Here is a 22627-nt window from a genome sequence, read left to right as displayed (position 1 = left end):
TCTCCAACCTCAAAGATCGACTGAAAGGACATGTGCTGACAATCACGAATCTACCGAAGGAACCAGAGTACGATATTTCTACAGTCAAACTAAACTCTATGAATCTGGATCATCTTCACACCACCAACATGAAGATTTCCCAGCATCCAAAGTTAAATCTTGAGAAGAACGTAGATTACAGTATATACCATACTACCATCCCATTGTACATGGTATTAATCGGTGCATCTGTACTCATCAGCGTCATACTATACCGCAAGTACTACAAGAAATTAGACTCTGTCTAGAGCCAACCAAGGGAAACTCAGACACAAAGGACAATATACGCTGTACCAGAGCCAAAGACAAGCACAAGCCAACCCCCACCTCAATTCACTACGAAATTCCTCGGTGGTGGCTGTTCTTCGGGGGGAGGTGTTACGTACGCCTAATCTATGAAGATCGCTGCATCGACGCTGACCCAGTTTACCCAAATCAACATTGCAACTGCACTATGGACCGCGAGGAGCAGCATCAGCAAAATGCGCCTCTCATGACGACAGCGGCGACGTTTCATTAATTTTACTAATTATTTTATAATCATATTTGTTTCACACTTCGAGACGGTATCACTAGCTTACCTAATTTTACTTTTATTGTAATTTCTTTCTTTTAAATTAAATTTAATTAAATAAAGTTTGCTTTTTCTTGGAACCTCCGGTTGCAGCTAACGAAATTATAACAATAATTTAGCGATATTTGTTTGTCAACAAAGATTTATCAAAACAAATTATAACCCTCAACGGGATAGAATTTGGGTTTGGACTGGGAACATTGTTCAAACTAAAACAAAATGCCAGCGCCAACATAAAGAGCAGAGCTTGTACTATGTCTGCTAAACTAGGAAAAATCGATAGAAATTCTTAATCTACATTAAAATTTGTTGTAATTAATAACACTTAAAGATGCTCCAATATCGACTTGATGGTGCTTTCGTCTTAACTTTAATAATACATAAGGGTTCATAGCTCTCCAAAATCTTTCATCATACCAAAAATTGCCCACTTCTTCTTCTTGTCGTGTCGACAACAAACCTACCCAGCCCAAAACTCCGCTACAAGAGGATATTGTGGGGATATTAATACGGCCCGGTACCTACCAAGCCAAGCAGCTATCCGTAACTTGCAAGTTCATAAAACCCACAAAAACTTTATGTATAAAATGTGCACGACACATATCCCAGCGTTATAGGACAACATGCCATCAACTTAGTGAGTTCACATAAATAATAATTAGCAAAGATGCATTGTGTTGTGCGGGACACTGGGCAAAATTGCAGCGTCACGTATATTGAATTTTGCGTGTCATGCGTGCGGACATTATGTTACCGTTTTTGCACATTTGCTTAACAAGATAAAAAAAATTCTGCTGCAGCATCTGGCAGTTTCGTTCGCTGGAAAAACGTCTATGTAAATTTCACTTGTGCGGTGAGTGGTCTCCAATATGGCCTCCATTCGAGTCCTTATTTCACGTCAATCTGAGCATTTGTCTGCACCAACCGGGAACCAAGGAATATCCCAGTTTCCCGGGAATGGATTCCCTGGTGATTTTTATACAGGCTTTTTGTATGAGGAGTTTTTGTGGCACGTGGGTACAATGTACAATGCAGTATTGTGAAAAAAGTTTAGTAAAAACTAACCTTTTAAAGTAACAGCATTCGAAATCTAATATAACCCTTACCCCACGCTAATAATTACAGTTTATTTAATATTCTACATATTACAATAGACGTTACCTATTAATAATTCTGCTTACATTGTATATATCAATTAAGATTAACCACAACGTAAATAAAATAAATTGAAATAATATTGCTACAAATATTTACATTGATCTGCACACAGAAACTAATTAATCTTCTCATTATTTCGAACAAAATTATCAAACCAACCTGCTCGTACAAACCTGGCTAAAATAATTAAAACAGTTCCATTGAAATACATTATTTTAATTAACAACTTATCGAAATAAATATTGAAAAGACCAATAATAATTCATTGATTACTCTTACCACTCAACTACCCTACTCATAAGTTCAGCTTTCAATGTTTCGATTAATTCATATTCCATTTGCACGAAAACGTAAATAATCATGTTTAATAAAATCGTTTTAAAGTGAGTTTCAATTTATGAGTCAATTATTAATTGTAGCGTAAAATTTAATAGTTTAAGTGCGGCTCGTGGTGAGTGGTTAACACGCTTATGTGAAGTAGCAAAGTGTTGTTACCAATTTAATTATTAATTTAAATAATGTCTAAACAACATATTTTATTAATTTTATTATCTGGTCAGAGTTCAAACTTACAAACCGAACAGTGTATATTTTTAAAAAAACACGCAATGGTGATGATAATTCGATTTTTGAGAACTTTGTGTTTGTGTCGAAGGATCAAATCATATCCAACGATTTTGGATTATTAATATGGCATAATATGTTACTCAGAAATAATTTAGCTTTCTGCTAGTAAACTCGTGAATGGCTCGACGATGACTATTTTGTACCTACTTGTAGAGACATGGGCCTTAGTGCTTGTCGCCACGGAGATATCCAGTTTTTTGCAGGATCCCTTTTAGTAGTATACATGTTTTAATATTTAACGTTCACACAAATATCCCGTTTGCAGTTTCCCACAAAAAAACCGATTCGTTCGAGTTTGTAATTCGAATTTCTAGCACACATTCGTGTGTTCACACGACCGTCCATTTTACGGGACCCAGTAGTGCGGGATTTTTGTCGTGGAAACAAGCCTTGACGAGGATAGTTGATGTGCTGTCGTCTATACATATAACACTAGCTTTCCGCCCGCGGCTTCGCCCGCGTGGAATTTTGTCTGTCACGGGCTCAGAATACGGAACAAACCAGAAGGAGTGTTCGATAACATTTCTACGCGGCAACTTGTGTCCAAAATACTTCCCCTCCCGCGCCCCTCTACCCCCTTTAGTGTTACTAGCGCCGTGTGACACCCCCATTTTTGGGGTAAAATTATGTAATTTTTTAAAGAGATGTTAAACAAGTAAAAAATAAGTAAGTGAAATAAGTACACACGGCCAGTGTTAACTATCCATTTCCGTTTTTGCTCTCGCTCTTATCAAATGGTGATTCTTTGCGATAGAACGAGACGACATGACTGGCCATAGGCATAGATAGTACCTACCTACCTATGAATTTAATTTTTACTCCGAAGTAACTAAGTGTAAGATGATTATTTATTTCTATTAAATAGTGTAATATATGTACTATATTTTATGTAGGTATATTATGTTATTTAAAAGTCAATTACAAAAGTCGAATATAAATTTTAGAATGCCAAGTAAAACAAAAAAGAAACTTAAGGTTCTTTATTATGTAAACATATCGACAACAAAACATTTGTTTACGGCGCAGTAGTGCTTTTAGTTTAACTTTTCTTGGAGTGAAAAACAGAATCCAAATCAAAAACATCACCAATACTTAAATTTGATTGCGAGGCAACTCTGGCTGTGTATCCTGAAAAAAAATCAGAGTAAGTATGTAAGCAATAATTAATTACTTAAAATTATTATTAAATATACAAATATTGCTGCTGCTGATCTGTTGATACCAATGCCTTACTTTTGAATAAATGGGAAAGTATGAAATTCACGATAGTAATTTATTATCTCCTCATTATTAGGGAGTAATATTATAAATTAATTCAATATATTGAAATCAAATCAAAATCAAAAATATTTATTCAGTTTAGACCACAAGTGGCACTTATAATTTAATTAATCAGGTTGTCATGTCATGGATGAAATTACACTAAAAACTAATTAAAACAAAAAGGATGGGGAAAATATTCCATTATTCTGTGGTAACGCTAACAAAATTAACGCGTGAATTTTTTATAAGTAGACAAATGTAATTCAATATAAAAAAGTAGGGTAAAATATTCCGTTGACCTGTGGCAACACTTACAAAATACAACCGTGATTTTTTTTGAAAATTATTATTTAATTAAAATGAATTGGAAATGTGCTACTTACGGATAAAACATGATCCCATGCACTTTCTTCGTAATTCCAGTAGCATTCTTACATGTTGGAACGGCACAAGACGGCATAATTTAATTATAAAGTGTCAATCTGACGGATATGTAAACAATGCGCGCGCCGGCCATTGACTGATTGCTTTAAAGTCAAAGTAGTGCGATTTGGAGTACTTTATATGAATACACATTTACGCCCGTTGACGGTTTCTGGTTTGTTCTGTATTCTGAGGTCACGGGAAAACTTTATCGCGCGCGTCCCTGTTTCAAAAACCGGGATAAAAACTAACCTATGTCCTTTCCCGGGAATCAAACTATCTTTATGCCAAAGGACAATGTTCTTTCTCCATACATTGTTCGCCGTTAGATCAACAGTGCCGAAAAAATACTTTCTAGGTTCTAAATGACACAAATCTTTATGTAAGAACAATTATTCCTGGCGGACCAATTCTATAAACTTATTGATAGCAATATTGTTATCATAACCTCTTACTTACTAGTATTGTATTATAATATTGTATGCACATCGATTTGGGAGATGTTCTGTATTGTAGTTGTCGCAGCCAAATTGTATTATAATATTGGACGGGTTTTGGAAATAGCTCGGCGTTCCACTTTTATGATTTACTTACTTACATTTTGCACGTAAATAAATAACATGAATCCTATGTTTACTTTCCACTCTTGACATTTAACACGTGACTTACCAAACTAACTATCTCCATGGTTACCGTCTTAGTCTATGCATGACTAGGGATTGAACAACTTTTAATTGAATATTATTAACAATTCTCGATAATTTTTATCGATTGAAAAATATTCGGTATTTGAATCGAAAGGTATATTCAATTTTATCAATATCAAAATATTCAATTTTAATAATAAAATAAATATTATTTACTACCACCTATGAAATGTTCTGAAAATTGCCTGGAGCGCTCCCCCAATCCTGGGTTTTCCCTTTCCAAGCTGAGAGGACATCATTTTGGTTCTATCGATACATTATAAAGGTACTTAAGGCGATTAGAGTCCTCAATGACCTTGGGCGTTTGACCTTCACGCCGCGAGCAACACCCGCGTACCCCGCACCAAAAACTCCGATTTGACACCGATCAAAAATACACGGGCATAGGTAGATACAGAATAGAAGCTCTTTCTTCATACATTACTGCCTATTATTTTAAACTTAAATTGATGAACCTTGATGTCGGTGTCATTTAACTCAGGCGTAAAGGTACCTATTTAATAAAAATAACAAAATCCATGAACGTTTTATACGGGATAAAATTTTATTTTATTTTTCGTAAATTTTCTAATGCTTTTGTCGGTTCAGTCGTTCTCGAAATTTGAACAAACCCGACTTTATTACAAGCTTTTATTTAGCTTGCAATTTATGATGTATGTAGGTAATTACATAAATGTTTGTTCGGGTGGAATCTTGCAAGCTGAATTAGTTAGACCAACTTCCTGACGACAACTAGGCTAGATGACAAAATTTCAATTATTTGTCCGTCAGACAGATAATTACAAAATATTAGACTCATATTTTTTATTTTCTTTCATAATTAAATAATAACAGTGCTACATCGAGTTGAAATGGCGCGATACGCCACGCTTGAGTAGAATTTTTACTCAAATGTGACGTCACGCGACATTTCAACTCAAATAATACTGTAATTATTCGATTATGGAAAAAATTAAAAAATATGAGTCTAATATTTTCTAATTATCTGTCTGACGGACTAAATAGAATTTCGATTTAATTACCCAGTCATCATCCCTATTGGAACGCATTAGTACCTAGTATTGTCTATGGCCTAAAAAAGCAAATGTTTCTGCTTTTGTCTATTGTCATTCTCTCTGTGTCACTTATGAAGAATAAACTGAAAATGTATTTGTCTTTTTATTAGAAATCCTTCATCAATTGATTGAGTTAAAATTTCGGATATACATGTAATTCGGGTGACAATGCAATATTGTGAGGACATGGAGCTGATCTGATGGTAGAGCTGGAATGCCAGTGGCCCCATAGCAACTCCGGGATTAAACGGTTCCATCGAGTTTAGGCTCGTTTGATTTGTATTTATTTATTATTATACCTAAATAATTTCATTACAATTTTCTAAAAATGCACAAAAACTTAAAAATCTTGAAAACGGTGATATTTTTATTGGGGTCAAAATTGGACGTTAGGGAGACTATGGCGAGGCCTATCGATGGTTGAAGGGTTATCCATTGTTTTTGGGACACCCTGTATAAGCAAGTACCTAATGTTATGTAAGTACGCTACTTTGAAAATCATGAGTCTTCAATAATCTCTAAGGTAAACTGCAGGGTCTGATGATGGAGCTGGAATGTGGCCATAGGAATAGGCTAGTTTCTTAAAAAAAGACGTTTGGTCCGTCAATTTTACATTATCAAAAAATATTGGACACAGGATATTTTTATTTGTCAATTAAACAAGTAATTACGAAGATATGATGCGATGAAATTCCGCGTGACGACACAAATCGCCACATTTTTAAGCATGCCATGACGTCATGTGCCTCATCTTCTGAACTTTGGTGCGCTTCATCTCTTTAAATTTTCATAAGTTTAAAAATGTGAAAAATACATTTAGAGTTTGTTTTTGGTAAGTTCACCGACGGACTAAATTAATTCAAACTCTTGCTACTTTCTTGCTTTATCCACGAAACATCCCTATTCTTCGAAATTATTACGATCTACAAACGGAAAATCTCTGCTACTACGCCGCAGTAAATTCCCCATCATAAAAAAAAATATTTTTTTTAAAAACAAGCTCTTGTATGCTAATAATTTTGGTTTCATGACATGCTCTTAAAATTCATCACCTTATAAGAGGATTTCAGTTATTATCTGCGAAACTTTTTAATAATATAGGTACGTTTCATGGTTAGGTAATTTAGGGAAGTTTATTTGCACTTAACATGAAAAATATGGTATCAATGTACTGTGTACCTATGCACCTTCAGTGGCAACAACAAGGTCTACTGAGTACCTATAGTCTACTAAAGGCATGAAATAGATTAATTTCACTAAAAATTAAAACCAACTCCAAAACGACTCACCAAAAGGTAGGCTGCCACCGACTCCGAAAATGGCTAATTTTGTAATCAGTATGCAAATTTTTTAATAAGCTCTATAGAACAATTCAATACCACTTTATCTTAATTTTTTTTAATGTGACAGGAGGCAAACGAACAAACGGATCACCTGTTGGTAAATGATTACCGTCGCCCATAGACACCCGCAGACCCAAGGGTGTTACAGGTGTTATTTTTAATTGTGGTATTTTCGCGAAGAAACATATTGAAAATATAAATTGTTTTCTTCACGTAAATCGATAAAGTTACAGATTCTGACTAGCTCCTGATTTGGATACTGATTGCAAAGGCCTAGTAAATAAATAACGTAGTAATTTTTCTACTTGTATTTATCTAGTGCAGTTGTTTTGGAGTCAATTATAGTTTTTTTACACTAATAGATTCTATTCAGGTAGAAATAAATAGCGTCTGAGCGCGTCATAATTCAATTGTATCATCTGACTGCACGTACTCTATGAACAATTCTGACATAAAATCTATTGTCGAACAAAAGCTGGGTTGCACCATCTTACTTCAACTTTGACAAGCGTCAAAAGTCTGTCTAACTCCATACAAAAAACACCGGTTATCGCCAAAGCTACGGTCAAAGTTAGGTCACGTCAGGTGGTGCAACTCAGCCAAAGAAAAAATTCATTTTGATCGCTAATGTCAGTTTGCAGCGAGTGACACAACCTCCCCGTCTGAAGGCCAGCGGCCGACTGCCGCCCGCACCCCGCGAAGGCCCCCTCAACAGCAAAACGTTCGGAATTTATCAAAAGTAAAATTTATGAATGAAAGTAATGTTCGATTGAAAAACGCAACGTGTCATTTAAAGATTAAAGAATTCCTAATCTATTCGTGCAAAAATCTTTTAAATTAACATAGCCGTTTTGGAGGAGTAGGGAATTTAAGTCAAAAATCGATGTCCCGTATTTATTTTTTTAATCCAAAACAAAGAGACGTAGCGAAAATTCAAACGTCACAAATGTAGTCCTTGAACTGTTGTATAACATATATTTTTTTCAACTATTTCTGTCCAGCAGTAAAAGAGGAGTAGGCTTTACAAAATGCCCATTTGGCGCGGATTGAGGACTCTAATCGCCTTAATATTTGAAATGTATTACCAATTATTGTTATAAGCATTTTGAGTGAATAAAACTTTCAATTCTATTAGAACTTTAGACATTTCTCTCACTTTAAGCGGCATTGGATTTTTCATCGGATTTTGAAACTGTTACAGATATATTAAAGATGATCCCATATTTATGTCATTGTCAATATCAGTATTATGATCACAATTCTTTTTATTTTATTCATGACCTTTTAGACCAGTTGGACACATTAGATAGCTTCTTGTAGTATCGTGCAATATATTTTTAACTTTTAATTAAAATCTAGTCATACTGTAGCAATTTGGACGATTTCTTTTATTTACAAGATCGGTATCTTATTGTCTATGATGACCGCAATCAACATCACTATTACGTGGATTCCTAACAATGAAGTACGGCATTGCCTTGTGCTGATTTTACATAGATTTTATCGACACAAATTATGGAACTTCATAGGATATGGAGCAGGCCACGCCCTAAAATGTCCGGATGTCGTCATAGTATTATGGAATACATATAAAAGACTTTTATTATTTCATTTTCTAATCCTCAAGTGTCCATTACAATCTAATTAATATTTATGTATTCAAAAAGTAAGAGATCAATTTTGATACTTTACTGCTGTGCCCAGGAATCTGAGGCCGTTTCTGACAATGTCCTTTCATCAAAATTGGTTCAGTGGTTTAGGCGTGAAAGCAAGACAGACAGACAGAGTTACTTTCGCATTTATAATATTAGTATAGATTTCGATCTGTTCTTTTCTAACTTCTCTAACAAACCTCTTTCCTTGTCGCAGGTGCGGTCGGTGGTGACGGCGATGACAGCGACGACAAAGAAAAGGAAGAGGAGGCGGAACGTGAGCGACAGGAGGCCATCAAGGAGGCGGAGGACCGCCGCAAGGAGAAGCACCGCAAGATGGAGGAGGAACGCGAGAAGATGCGCCAGGAGATTAGGGATAAGGTCAGTGGATACTTTAAATCAGTGGTTCTTAACCGGTGGTCCGCGGACCACTGGTGGTCCCTGGAGGCATTCCAAGTGGTCCACGAAGACATCGTAATAAACAAGTGACGTGACATGATGAGTCGAGTCAACACAATGCAAACGGCGCACAGTGGGGGAGAAATCGACCTCGCCTTTCATAGGATTTTGAAAAATTAAAATAAGTGGTCCCTGACAAGACAGAAATTTGGTAAAACGGTCCCTCGTGACTTAAAGGTTAAGAACCACTGCTTTAAATCATCTTCATCATCATTTCAGCCATAGGACGTCCACTGCTGAACATAGGCCTCCCCCAATGACTTCCACATCGCACGGTTGGTAGCGGCCTGCATCAAGCCCTCTTGCTACCTTAAATAAATTTAAATATAAATATCCTTGGACATTTTACACTGCGCCTCTTGTGACAAATTAAGCAAAGCTTGTACTATGGGTGCTAGACAACGGATTAAACATACTTAAATACTTTTTTGTAAATACATACATATTATACTACATAGAAAACACCCAGTCCAATACAAACAAATGTGTTCATCCATACAAATGTTTGTACTGCGTTACGAACCATTACACCAAACGGCTGGATACTTTAAATGCATGTTACAGTAGGCCAGTTCCAGCTATCCACTGTACATATCAAAAAGATTTTTAAAATTACAAGGCAAGCCAGGTGGGAAAATATTAGAAAAACAAAAAGACACAGAAAGTTAGAAAAAACCTACCTAATTAACATAAAAACATTTTGTTGAATATAATTAGCCTGATAAATATTGAAGACAACTTCTCGAAAATACAAGACAGAATCAATAAAAACCTAAAACATAGGTCCTTGTACGAGTACAATCAAAACCTAGTGGAAAGATGTAGACAAAATGTAGATGTAAACAAAAACGAAAATAGAAAAGAAACAAAAATAACCATAAAGAAAAAAGTTTAGATAGAAAGAAAGAGATAAAAGAGTTGTATTAAGTAGAATCACAAAGGTTTTTTAATGTTTGTAATTTATTCTGAGCAATAATTTTACATATTCCCTTACTATTCAAGTAAGTAAAGTTAATAGGGAATTCATGCCACTTATAAAACGTGTCAAACGTTCACTTACCTCTAGTTACTCAAAAACTAGGTGAAAACCCTCCGCGCGGTTATCGCAAAAGCGCATAAGTCACAATTACAATGGAATTGCGGCACACACGTCAACAATTAATCCGGTGAGCGAAGTAGGTCGTGCTGAGCGGTTTGAGCGGTCTGAGCACTCTTCTGAGCGTTCGAGCGCCGGGTAATTTGCCGGCAACTCGAGTGCGCTTCACACACCGCGTATGTATGGTTCTGTCATCGCGCGTGAAAGGTTTTCGGTTTGTTTTTGTTTGGTTTTGGAATTTTGGGATCGTGAGTGTGCGAGTGTTAATTGTTTTGCTTCACACCTAGTTTACAGCGAAATTGCAATGATTTTCCCCTCAGTTGTTAAAAATTACACGTATACCTTACTACTTCTTGCAGGCTGGGATCACGTTACTAGGAAACTTTATTAATAATATTAAGTGTGTTTATATTCTTAAACCTTTCATCGTCTAGATAGATTCCTTCATAACATGGAAATACATAACATTTTCAGTGCCATTACTACATACTCTCTCACTCTTTGGTGAAATTAAACTTTGTATTATCTTTCCCTTGCTACTTTTAATAATAAGGGTAATAAATTAAGGTGCTCGTACAAGTAACTTAAAGACAGTGTCTCATCTTTATAACTTACCTAACCAAAATACAAAAAGAAACTAAAAACTAAAGTAACTTACGTTTTGTGGTTACGAAAAAACTTAAACACAGGAATATTTTCATAGATTAAACTTTAAACAAACTACAAAATGTTATTGCCTAGCCCGGTCGAGCTAAAATTTCTTTTGGCCTGAAAACTACCCTCATAACAGCGAGCTTTTTGCTTTTGTTTCTAAAACCGACAAGTTAAGCTTACACGAGCTTGTAAGTTTATGGATTTGATCCTCTTGTGTTAGTAAAAAAGCAGCTTTGCAATTTTGCACCTGTTTCTACTTACTCGTAGTGTATGTTTATTAATTTTCTTTTAAAATTACACAACTGTATCGAAGCTTTCCTGTAAGAACACCATCTTCTCATATTTTTAAGTATTATCTAATTACAAGAAGAACAAATACTTGTCAAAAAAACCAAGTCTCGCAACTCAGTTGTTCTACGGTAAAAAGTTGTGAGATCCATGTAATACCAAGTCCAGGCCAGGAAATCTTTAACGTTTTACATAAATTATTGACTTGGCCATCGCACTAAATAATTTAATTTACACGTGTTTTCATGCGATTGCCAAGTCAATATATTGTACCGTACCATTTTAGATGGGAGGTATAAAAATTATAGAAATAAAAAAGTAATTTTAAATTTAACAAAAGGGTTTAATTACAACTCTTCAGGGAGTGGGTAAATAATTGCAACGCGAGGAATCACCGGCCTTAAATTCAATCAAAACCACTGCCCTTTTATCTGTGGTGTAGCGTTGACACGAAGTAGGAGCCACGAAGTTGTGATATCGTAGGGTAGTCCGACGACGAAAAATGCGGCAATCACCTCCGCCGTAAACCTGGCTGTGGAGAGTGAGCCGGAAGCAGCAATTGAAATCCAGTACTGGAACCCTGGAATTCCGGAAATCGGACACTTCTTAAAAAGTCTGATTTCATTTGTGTGACTGCCACATCAACCGGAAGCGAAGACAAGCGGATCAGATGGTAATGATTACGGCAATAAATAGTGGTTAATGATGTGGCAGTTATACACAATCATCCTTAAACTAGAACAATCCGATGTTTGTACTAAATAAAGAACATGACGTTATTAAATAGTCGCAAACATCTTATAAAAATACCACTAATGAAATACAATTCTAAGTGCATTACTATAGTAATATTACTACAATAAGCGTTAATCAAATCAAATATAACTTTCGAAACATAATAGTTAACAACGACCATTGAAGGTCATGTAAGGTCATGTATGCATGACATTTACTTTTATATTTATCATATTAAAATAAAAACGACTATTATTTTATCATTAAACATTCTGCTTTCTAAAAACACTTAAGATATTTTTATGTACTTTTCAAATATTTAAATGTAATGCATACATAGCAAGTACATTTAATAATTTTTTTGGCAGGTAGGTGATCGATAAATTTACTAAGCACTAAGTACTATTACTATGTATTAATTTGCAACACTTACCCGTTATCGGGGTGACGCACACAGACTTAATTAGATTTTGAGGTGTAAAAACTTCACGAGTTCGTAAACCTTATATTTAAAAAATCTGCAGTTAAAGTGGTACGTGTCTGCGTACGGATGTTTCGCGAGACACAGTGATGGATTCGCGATCGCTGCGAGCATTCGCCGCGCCTTGAATCATTCGGCGTTCGTTCGTTCGCTCCAAAGATTTAATAACATTGGTATCGCGCAGTTTGCTTACAAAAACAATTCTTTCAATTAATATTAAAATTTATTAAATGTTAGTTATTTTATTGATTTAATTGTATATTATTATTATTTTTTTTCTTATAAAATACACTCGCGAGCAAAACTATGGAATCACTTACATGAAGTTGTTTCCACGCGATCTTGTGTACTAACGAATTTGTTAGTAACAAAAAAAGTGGCACCATTTTAAAGATTAAACTTTAACCTTTTAATTGATACCAAATTCATTTAAATCACACCAGTATTTAAAAAGATATCCCGGCTGATGTAAAGAAGTAAGGAAAAAGACATGTATCAACTGTTTGATACGTCGCGAGTTGCGGCCTACTTACCCCCTATAAAAACAAGTGTTTTCGGATTTTTGCTTTCACACGTTGATCCATACACATCTCCGCTTTTTTTGACACTACCTGGGATTCTACACCTACAGAAGCAGCACAAATCGTTGCACTATTGCAAGAAGGGCTCAGCCAGCGGGCTGTCGCACGTCAGCTCCACATAAGCCAGTCCTGGGTTTCGAAAGTTTCAAGATGCTTTCGGGAGACTGGTGGCTTTATCCCGAGACCAAGTTCTGAACAGCGCCGGTGCATATCGCAGAGGGATGACCGTTTTTTCATGTCAACCTCTCTATGAAATCATCATTTGAGTGGTATCGACGTCCAGCGAGAGCTCAGATATGTTCGTAGGATAGCTGTTAGCGTGTGGACAGATCGTCTAAGATATAAGCAATAGAATTTGACTCCAAAAAGGCCTGCCACAGGCTCGAAACTGACGGCAGGTCACCGACAAGCACGCTTTCAATTAACTCGCACTTATTTTGGCGAGTAATGGAGGCGAGTTTTGTTCTCCGATGAATGCAGACGGGTTTGCAGTGCAGCAGTTGAAGAGGTCGGGTCTATAGGCAGCCTGGGGAGCGATTTGTGCAGTGCTGGTTCGCTGAAATAGTGGCTTATGGGGGTGGCTTGCTCGACTTCCCATCGAGATGTGTACGAGCAAATTGAAAGCGTGCTTATCGGTGACCTGCCGTCAGTTTCGAGCCTGTGGCAGGCCTTTTTGGAGTCAAATTCTATTGCTTATATCTTAGACGAACTGTCCACACGCTAACAGCTATCCTACGAACATTTCTGAGCTCTTGCTGGACGTCGATACCAGTCAAATGACGATTTCATAGAGAGGTTGACATGAAAAAACGGTCATCCTTCTGCGATGTGCACTGGCGCTGTTCAGAACTTGGTCTCGGGATAAAGCCACTAGTCTCCCGAAAGCGTCTTAAAACTTTCGAAACCCAGGACTGGCTTATGTGGAGCTGACATGCGACAGCCCGCTGACTGAGCCCTGCTTGCAATAGTGCAAGGATTTGTGCTGCTTCTGTAGGTGTAGAATCCCAGGTAAAGTGTCAAAAGAAGCTGAGATGTGTATGGATCAACGTGTGAAAGCAAAAATCCGAAAACACGTGCTTTTATAGGGGGTAAATGGGCCGCAACTCGCGACGTATCAAACAGTTGATACATATCTTTTTCCTTGCTTCTTCACATCAGCCGCGATATCTTTTTAAATACTGGCTTGATTTAAATGAATTTGGTATCAATTTAAAGGTAAAAGTTTAATCTTTAAAATGGTGCCACTTTTTTTGTTACTAACAAATTCGTTAGTACACAAGATCGCGTGGAAACAACTTCATGTAAGTGATTCCATAGTTTTGCTCGCGAGTGTAGTTGTTTTTAATTATTTCGATTTTAGTTTTTAAGAATAGTGTAACGAAGCGTTACAATATTTATGTAAAACGTTAAAGATTTCCTGGCCTGGACTTGGTATTACATGGATCTCACAACTTTTTACCGTAGAACAACTGAGTTGCGAGACTTGGTTTTTTTGACAAGTATTGTTTTTGATGGGATCTCATTTCTTTTTGTATTTTGTAGACAGCAGTTATGTATCTAGAAAACTGGACCGAAATTGAAAAATTTTACTCGACTTGGCGGTTGCACTACCATGCCCCCAAATATAATTTCTTTTTGTATTTTGTAGACAGCAGTTATGTATCTAGAAAACTGGACCGAAATTGAAAAATTTTACTCGACTTGGCGGTTGCACTACCGTGCCCCCAAATATTTTAGTTTTTCCTTGATTCATACACCAAACACTACTTATATTCCAAATTTGAAGCTTCTAGGTCTGCTAGAAGTGCCTTAGAGTTTTGATGATCGGTGAGTCAGTGAGTCAGTGAGTCAGTGAGTCAGTCAGTGAGTGACAAAATTAAGTAACTTTGACCCGTTATAATTCTTAAACTACTGGTTCAAATTGAATGAAATTTTAAATATACCGTGTCTTTACAATGCCTGCATAGCTAATGAAAATTCAGCCTTCTAGTTTTATCCACAACGAAGTTACAGGCGGTCGAAAATGGCCTGAATTGCTTCGAGAAAAGGATGGTACGGCCGTGCCGCTTTTTTGCTCGACTTGGTGGGGGCACTGCCGTGCCCCCAGATAAATTAAAATCATTTAGATATTCATAAAACAGCTTTACAGCACTCTTCCAAAAGGCTAATGTTGAAAAATTTTCATTTTTACAATTACCACAATTTACTCTCAAGACTACAGCGCTATCTCAACGACAAATTAAAATAAACTAAAACCACAAAATACTCTTGAACATCACCCGAAAAATTCCACGCAAAAACGAACCCTAAAACCATAACAACGTTCAGCAAAAGTGTCACCCAAGTTTACGCAGAAATTCATGTCCAAAACAACTTGAACAAAAAAGGGGTTGCCATTAATCGCGGGAAAAATGCCCCGTCTTAATTTACCCAACAATGCCCACTTGGTTTTTAATTAAATCATCTGAATCTCTTAAACGTTGCGGCGAAAAATTGGGCGAGTCTTATCTTGGAATCGGAGCTCTTTGCGAAACTCAAGATTTGTTTGTCACGGTTTTTGAAAAAAGTTTTATACTGATGCTTTGGTGCTAAAGAAAGAAAGCAATTTGTAGATACGTAAGTAAGTAGTACTACTTATTATAAACTTAATATACTTAATACATTTTGTTTTTTTTTTGTGACAAGTACGAGTATTCGTGGCCTTAATAATTTGTCTGCTCTAAACTCATTACAAACCGTTTAAATATTCCGATTACATAGGATCGTCTATAAATTGTTTTAATAGTGGTACTATAATATTTGGCACTTGTTAGTTGCCAGTAAAAAAGTTTTGATTAATAAAATCTTGTTTAACATTAAAAGAAAAACAACTTTGTGGTTTAGCTTTTAGTCAATAGGATCATCACTCTGGCTAAGCCACAAAACAATTGAATTGAAACAGTTGACAATTTCAGGTATTGTTGTGTAAAATAAAGCCTCTAACAAATTCCAGTGTTTCAAAATAATTTGATTAGCGTTAAACTGTATCGATATAATTTTCAAGCCGACTATCTGATCCAAAAATCCTCGGACAAAGCCGCACCGCATCGCTTATTAACAGCACTAATTACACGGCGGGACGGTAAATAAGCTGTTATTCTGATATAATTAACTCCCCCTCCCCACCCCTCTCGGGTTACGGGGCAAGTTAAAAATGACCGCCCAAAGGGTCGTGATGGAGCAGGACACTTTTGGAATAAAAATGTGAAGTGGGTTTGAGACAGCCACTTAAAATTTTCACTTACGTCGTTATGCTTATGTGAGATATTATTCGATCAAGCAAAACTAAGTGAAGATAATCTATTTCTTGACTATTCACAAATTATTGTTTTAATGAAAATAAAGCGTTAAGCAGAAAAATCCGGTAGGTACACATAATGTTCTATTGTTCATCCGAATAATAAAATTAGTGTTTGACTAAGGTACCAATAAGTTATGCTCTTGGCTTATATCCTAGAGTAGGTATCTACATTCAATTTTACAGTTAGTTAGCTAGGTATAATGAGTGAAGACACGGGTAGAAACTAGTTTTCGACCAACAGAATACAAACACTTTCATAGTGTGCTTTAAAGTCTTGAACGCAAATTGTTATTAACAAAATGAATGAACAATTTATTATTAAAATGAATTGAACACTCACATTTTTATGTACCACAGCCTTAATTGCACTCACGATCAAAAGCTTATTAAGCTCTCAACAAGCCACTACTACCCGAAAACTGGTGCTCAAGATGTTAAACAAATGCAAAGCTTTTAGTGGCTTTTAAGCTCAAGCTTTAAGCTGCTTCAGAGAAATTCTCAGCGTTCATTCATTTTAGAAGTTACTAATAATTTATTTTAGTATTGTTTTATTCGCATATGCACTTAAATACGAGTACTTATTGCACTGTTCTTTTATTAAACCTCTGAGAATCGGTTAGCCGTGAAAATGTAGCTTGTAGACCAAATAACTGGAGAAAAGAAAAGTATGACCGGACTCAAAAAAGATGCATTAAAATTATGCTATATTTTAAATAATGTGAATCTAAAATGAGAGCATGTATTCTAGAATCAAAAGCTTTTTGTTTTTGATAGCTTAAAAGCTTATTAAGTAATTTTTGGTAATATTGTTGTAATAACTACCCGATTCCGTTTGTAACTTAGCCAAAAACCTTAGAACAACAACGAAATCACTCAGCAACAAAGTTCGAACACCAAATTCGCTACGTAAAACTTACATAACAGTTTAATCTGTGTGTTTGTTTGTCTACGAGATTAGTGGGGCTGATTGAGCGCGCAAACGATCGGCAAATATTCGCTATATGCTGAGCGGGCAGATAATAAACTACACTATATTAAGAGGATGTGTGTAATCTAAGAATGTATATTTTGCGAAATTATTCGATGTGTGATTTTGCCTTTCGTTCGTTCGTTCGTTCGTTTCAGCCAAATGACGTCCACTGCTGGTTTTGCCTTTACCACTATTTTATATCGAAAGTCATTTTTGCACCTTTACTACCAACTTTATCACTGTATTGTAAGCACTGGTACAAATACAAATTACATTCATAACTTTTTAAATAACTTGAAAATATCGAACTGCCTATCGAGAGGCGACTCTTAACGCTAGAAAATTTTAATAACTACATTCATAGCTGCTATAAGGAAAGTATTGCTAACTAGCTAAATAGCTTATGATTAGCTTTGAGGTAGGTTTCGGTCTGCTTCAAATATAATATTTAGCGGGATACATGAAAAAACTAACATGGGATGGGAGGACTGTCATTTTCCTACAAAAACTTCCATTCCGTATTTCATTCCCCTCGAGTTTTTTTTTCGAAAGGTACGAATATGTCCATCAGAACCAATCTGTCTGTAGCCAGAATTCATGAAAATTGGTTTCAGCTGTCAGGTTGAAAACATGCGTAATAAAATAAAAGACAGAGAGTAAGCCATGTAGGTATCTAACCAAATAGCAAGCTATGATATTGTTATAAAAAAAATTCCTAAACCTTTTATTAACAAAGTTACATTAAATTATCTATACTTATAATAAATCTGTAGAGAGGTCAATTCTGTACATGAAATATATTTTCAAAATAACTATCAGGGGGTGATTAGTGATCGATACTGATGCCAAAAATGCAATCAGTAAATTTTTTGTCTGTCTGTCTGTCTGTCTGTCTGTCTGTCTGTCTGTCTGTATGTTCCTTATAGAAACAAAAACTACTCGACGGATTTTAACGAAACTTGGTACAATTATTCTTCATACTCCTGGGCAGGTTATAGGATACTTAGGAATTCCCACGGGAACGGGCATTAGCGGGAAAATCCTTTTGTATGAAAAATCTAACCCGCTTAAGTTAGACGCTTGAAATTTGGCATGCAGGTCCCTTAGTAAACTTAAAGCTTAGTTACAACAGGATATTGCGAAATTCCAACGGAAACGGGAGTTAGCGGGAAAAAACATTTGTATGAAAAAATCTAAACCGCGTAAGATAGATGAAGGGGGTAAAACGGGATCCACGCGTACGAAGTCGCGGGCGGCCGCTAGTACACCAATAAACTACTTTCAATTAACGATCGAACAAAATGGCGTTCTAGTAATCGTTATAATGTAATCCACGATTCCAGGAACGCTTAAACAGAACGTTCTGGAAATTTATTAGTCAAGAATACGTGATCAGTACCTGGAAAGTCGGCAGTTGTTACACGACGCGTGCAGCCGAACGTAACTTTGTTTGCCACCGATGTCGCATACTGGGGCAACGAAATAAAATGCAAATTCGAGCTGCCACTTGAATGTTGCTATAAAAAATACTAAAAATAGAAATAAAAAATAGAGCGTTGGTTAAACGTTTGATAGAATTTTAATACGTTGCATAACACTAGTCACTTTCAACTGATCACACCGTTTACCTAACTCAAAACTATGCAGAGCTTGTGCTTGGTGATTAAGTACTACTAACCTTTGTTTTTTTGTTTCTTTTGGGAATCGTGTCGTTAACTGCAGCTGGTATTGTAGAGCGATACATCACCAGTCTAGGCAGCTGTACTAACATTTTACGAGCTTTTAATTGTAGATTTTTGAATTGAATTTCCAAGACCCAAATCGCGTCAGGTTGTTTCTGCACTGTTATTTATTTTACAACTTAGTAACAAAGAAAGGTCCAGATTTCAGCCCAGATGCAAAATATAAATCGCGCTTTTAATTAACTTTCCTCCAACAGAAATATGGGAAAGAGTAATAAAACATAAAAGCATAACGTTGTTGCGTCTCGCGCCCAAAAATGTACAAAGTCCGCGTCCGCTCCAATGAGGCTCGCTTGGAATTGTCCCAAATTCGAGTTATGACATTTTTTATGCTGCCGCTCCTGTGATTCCGTTTTTGGACATTTTATTTCGAAACTGGTTTACGAACAACGTACCTACTCAATATAATAAAATGAAAAAATAAAATACTTATTTGTCTACCAAACTAAAATTTAAAAACATAATGCCTACTTAGTAAAAGGACTCAAGCAAAAACTGACAAAGGTCACACATAGCTAAATAATAATTTAAACAAGCTGAAATTGAAAATTAATTCACAAGAACGAACATGCTTAGCAATGGGTATAGCGATTTTTACATTTTGTTCGTCTCATTATAGGAATCTCTGAATCGAGTTTCCCAACTCTTTAGTGGCCAAAATCGAGAGATATTCTCTCCAAATAGTGTCGATATTGAACGAATTCTCAACTTCAACTTACACAGCAATAACTAGACCCTAAATATAAAGTAGTCGCTAACTAATATATCACAGAACTAATTCAATCCTGCCGGCGCGGCACTTGGCGCAAATTGGGTTACTGCTGTAAGTGGCTGATGTACCACCAGCCGAAGAGTGCCAGCAAAGTTTCAGGCCAATTATGATGCAATTTCTGATGGTTAACGAGCACGTCAAAGGGCTCGTCTGGTAGGTTGGTAATTACTACGCTTCTGACCGTAGCGTATTAATGTCTAAAAAGTTTTTATGTAATTTTCTATTCTGTGGCCGAATTCACGTATATTGACAGTCAAGATCTCGCTGACTTTCAGAATTCGTCCCATTGAAAAACGGTTCTAAATCCGTATTCACAAGGGTTATTTTGATAGAACGATTACTCGATAGGATCACAACTCTCATGTTTTGTTGTCTCAGAAGAGTCTTTCATGTACCTAACTGTGTCTGTAATATACATGTGAAAACTCTCATAAGTAAACAATGACAATTCTCAAGCTCAAGACGAATGAAACTAACATTTAACATTATTTGGTTAGCCATATTTGCTTACCAAAAACAATATTCTATATGCGCGACTTGTTCCTTTCAGCGGCGCCAACGCGTGATCTCCCCTCGAATCGAACAAAGAGTAAACTTTGCATCGCTACAGATGTATACAGAGTGTCCCAAAAAGTAGTGTCAAGCCGAAGCCCAGAGGTAGAGCATCACTAGGACTACCCAAATCACCGTGACTTTTGATAGTTTTCGAGTTATTTTTTTTTTACAACAGATGATTTTAGTTTACATTCGTGTTATGGATGTAAATACTTCTGAATCAGCTGGGCCTAGTATTCATCTAAAGCCTGGTCCGTGAGCACGTAGAATCCCGTCCAATGACCCCAAGCTACCCATCCTTATCGCTCGCGCGTAATTATATTGCTGTCGCAACTGTGGGACGCGCGCCCGCAGTGAGTGTGCAAGCGCGACAGCAACATAATTACGTGCGAGCGAAATAAAAAAGGCATGTAACTTGACTATTCGCGCCACAGTGACCAAAAAGTCCTAAGCACAGAAATTTAAAACAATCATAACTTGAAAACTTTCAAACATCGCTTAGCATACATGGGGGTGATTTGGATAGCCCTAGTGATGCTCTACCTCTGGGCTTCAGCTTGACACTACATTTTGGGACACCCTGTATTTGTTAAAGCCTCTTTCCAGCAGACATCTTAATACCAACAATTGGCTCTTTGAAGCGAGATCAATGCCATCTCGCGCCCTCGCGAGGAAACTCAATTCTTGATCTCATTACGCTTCCGCTTCTGAAGGTGGGGCGCCACTGACAGCGTGTTTAGTTGCTAATTTATTTGAGTGACAAAGGTGACTGAGTTTTTTCCGCCACTTCTTTCAGCACCAGCTCATATGTTGTCCCAAAATGTTGGTAAGGCAAGCTATATTTGGGACGTGTACAAATGCCCTGGAAAGGGCCTATGTATTGAATAAACTATTTGAATTTGAAAGTGGTGTTTAAAGCTGTGATAGCCGAGGCTGTGTCGTGGTTAAAGTTGATACTTTGAGTCTCTGTAGTTGATTTTTTAAGTGGTGACTTGAAATTTAATATATCAGAATGGAGTTTTCGTTTGTCTGTACATTTTTAGTGTAGCTTCAAATGTTCTCCTTCATTTTAAATTATTTACAAAATCCGTAACTTCGCAATCGTATGCACTAATTTTTTTTTTGTTTTCCATAGATCGTTCACCATTTATAAGACTTATTTATTTGTTATCATCGAGTAAACAATCACATTTTGTACAAAACCCCTATCGAATCGAGTGTCAGTCAAGTTTCGATTGTAATTCAATTTGGCACCAGTGCAAAGCGAAGGCAATCAGATGCCATTCACCGCCCGCTGTCACTGCGCCCCCGCGCCCCCCATAATTAAAACTTGCAGCCGTGACGTCATTACAACTTCGCACTATGACGACTCCGCGTCATTATGACGGAGCGTGAGATAATTATTTATCTTTATAAATTAGGAAAGTTGGGTCTTTATGATATTGGGTGTAAAAGACTTGTGGAAACACCCTCGTGTTCATAATTAAATGTTGATTTCATTAAGACCAAAAGAGTCTCAGAGACAAAACAATGATTTAGATAGAACGGCGCTATAAAAATATTAATTAACACTTTAAGGGAGATTAAAAGATGGACAATCGGGCAGAATAAGTAACCGGTAATGTCAGGTACTTAATCTTAAATTTTATCAGAAACTATAAAACTTTTAGGAGCCAGCAAAACTGGTGTAATTTTTAACATTTTTATTTTTCCTAACAGGGCAAGCATTTGTGACAAGGTACAAGTGAAAAGGCATCGTCTAGGCAAGCTCACACCCTATGTCGCATCTACACTCTTGTGATTGTTGGTACAGAACCAAAGAAAAAACATTTCTAGGACAGTTGTGTAAAAAAAAACTACCAACTTATCTTCAGTAAACCTTTCCGATTGCAACAAAGCAAACCGGACGGGTAAATTAAAAAGCAACACTAACCGGACAACGGGCCGTCCGGACGAGCACACAAACAAACACAATTACTCGGACAAACACGGCGAGATGCTGTTGGCTCGCGCTATTGACTTCTCTGTAGATATTTTTTTAAAGACCCTTTAAAAGGTAGAGGCGTTTATTTGTAAACTAGCGCAAGCCGCCTGCGATTTCGTACGCCTGGAC

At 36.5% G+C, this 22627-nt stretch overlaps 1 protein-coding gene and 1 long non-coding RNA gene across 3 annotated transcripts in view; one reads left to right on the top strand and one right to left on the bottom strand.

Annotated features, from left to right (window-relative positions):
• LOC135083765 (complexin) overlaps positions 1 to 22627 on the top strand; it is a 435534-nt gene that overhangs the window by 393404 nt on the left and 19503 nt on the right. For both annotated transcript variants that reach the window (XM_063978505.1, XM_063978506.1), the window contains one exon: positions 9059 to 9222. In XM_063978505.1, coding sequence (XP_063834575.1) covers positions 9059 to 9222 — 164 coding nt within the window. The remainder of the gene's footprint in view (positions 1 to 9058; positions 9223 to 22627) is intronic.
• Positions 3364 to 4275, bottom strand: LOC135083801 (uncharacterized). The gene is made up of 2 exons (XR_010259703.1): positions 4045 to 4275; positions 3364 to 3526 (listed from the first exon to the last, which is right to left on the bottom strand). It is a non-coding gene; the product is annotated as an uncharacterized LOC135083801 (long non-coding RNA).

The sequence above is a fragment of the Ostrinia nubilalis genome, chromosome 24 (genome assembly GCF_963855985.1).
Source record: "Ostrinia nubilalis chromosome 24, ilOstNubi1.1, whole genome shotgun sequence".
NCBI classification, from domain to species: domain Eukaryota; kingdom Metazoa; phylum Arthropoda; class Insecta; order Lepidoptera; family Crambidae; genus Ostrinia; species Ostrinia nubilalis.
Note: the sequence above shows the minus strand (reverse complement) of the source record. Positions and strands in the feature narration are given on the sequence as shown.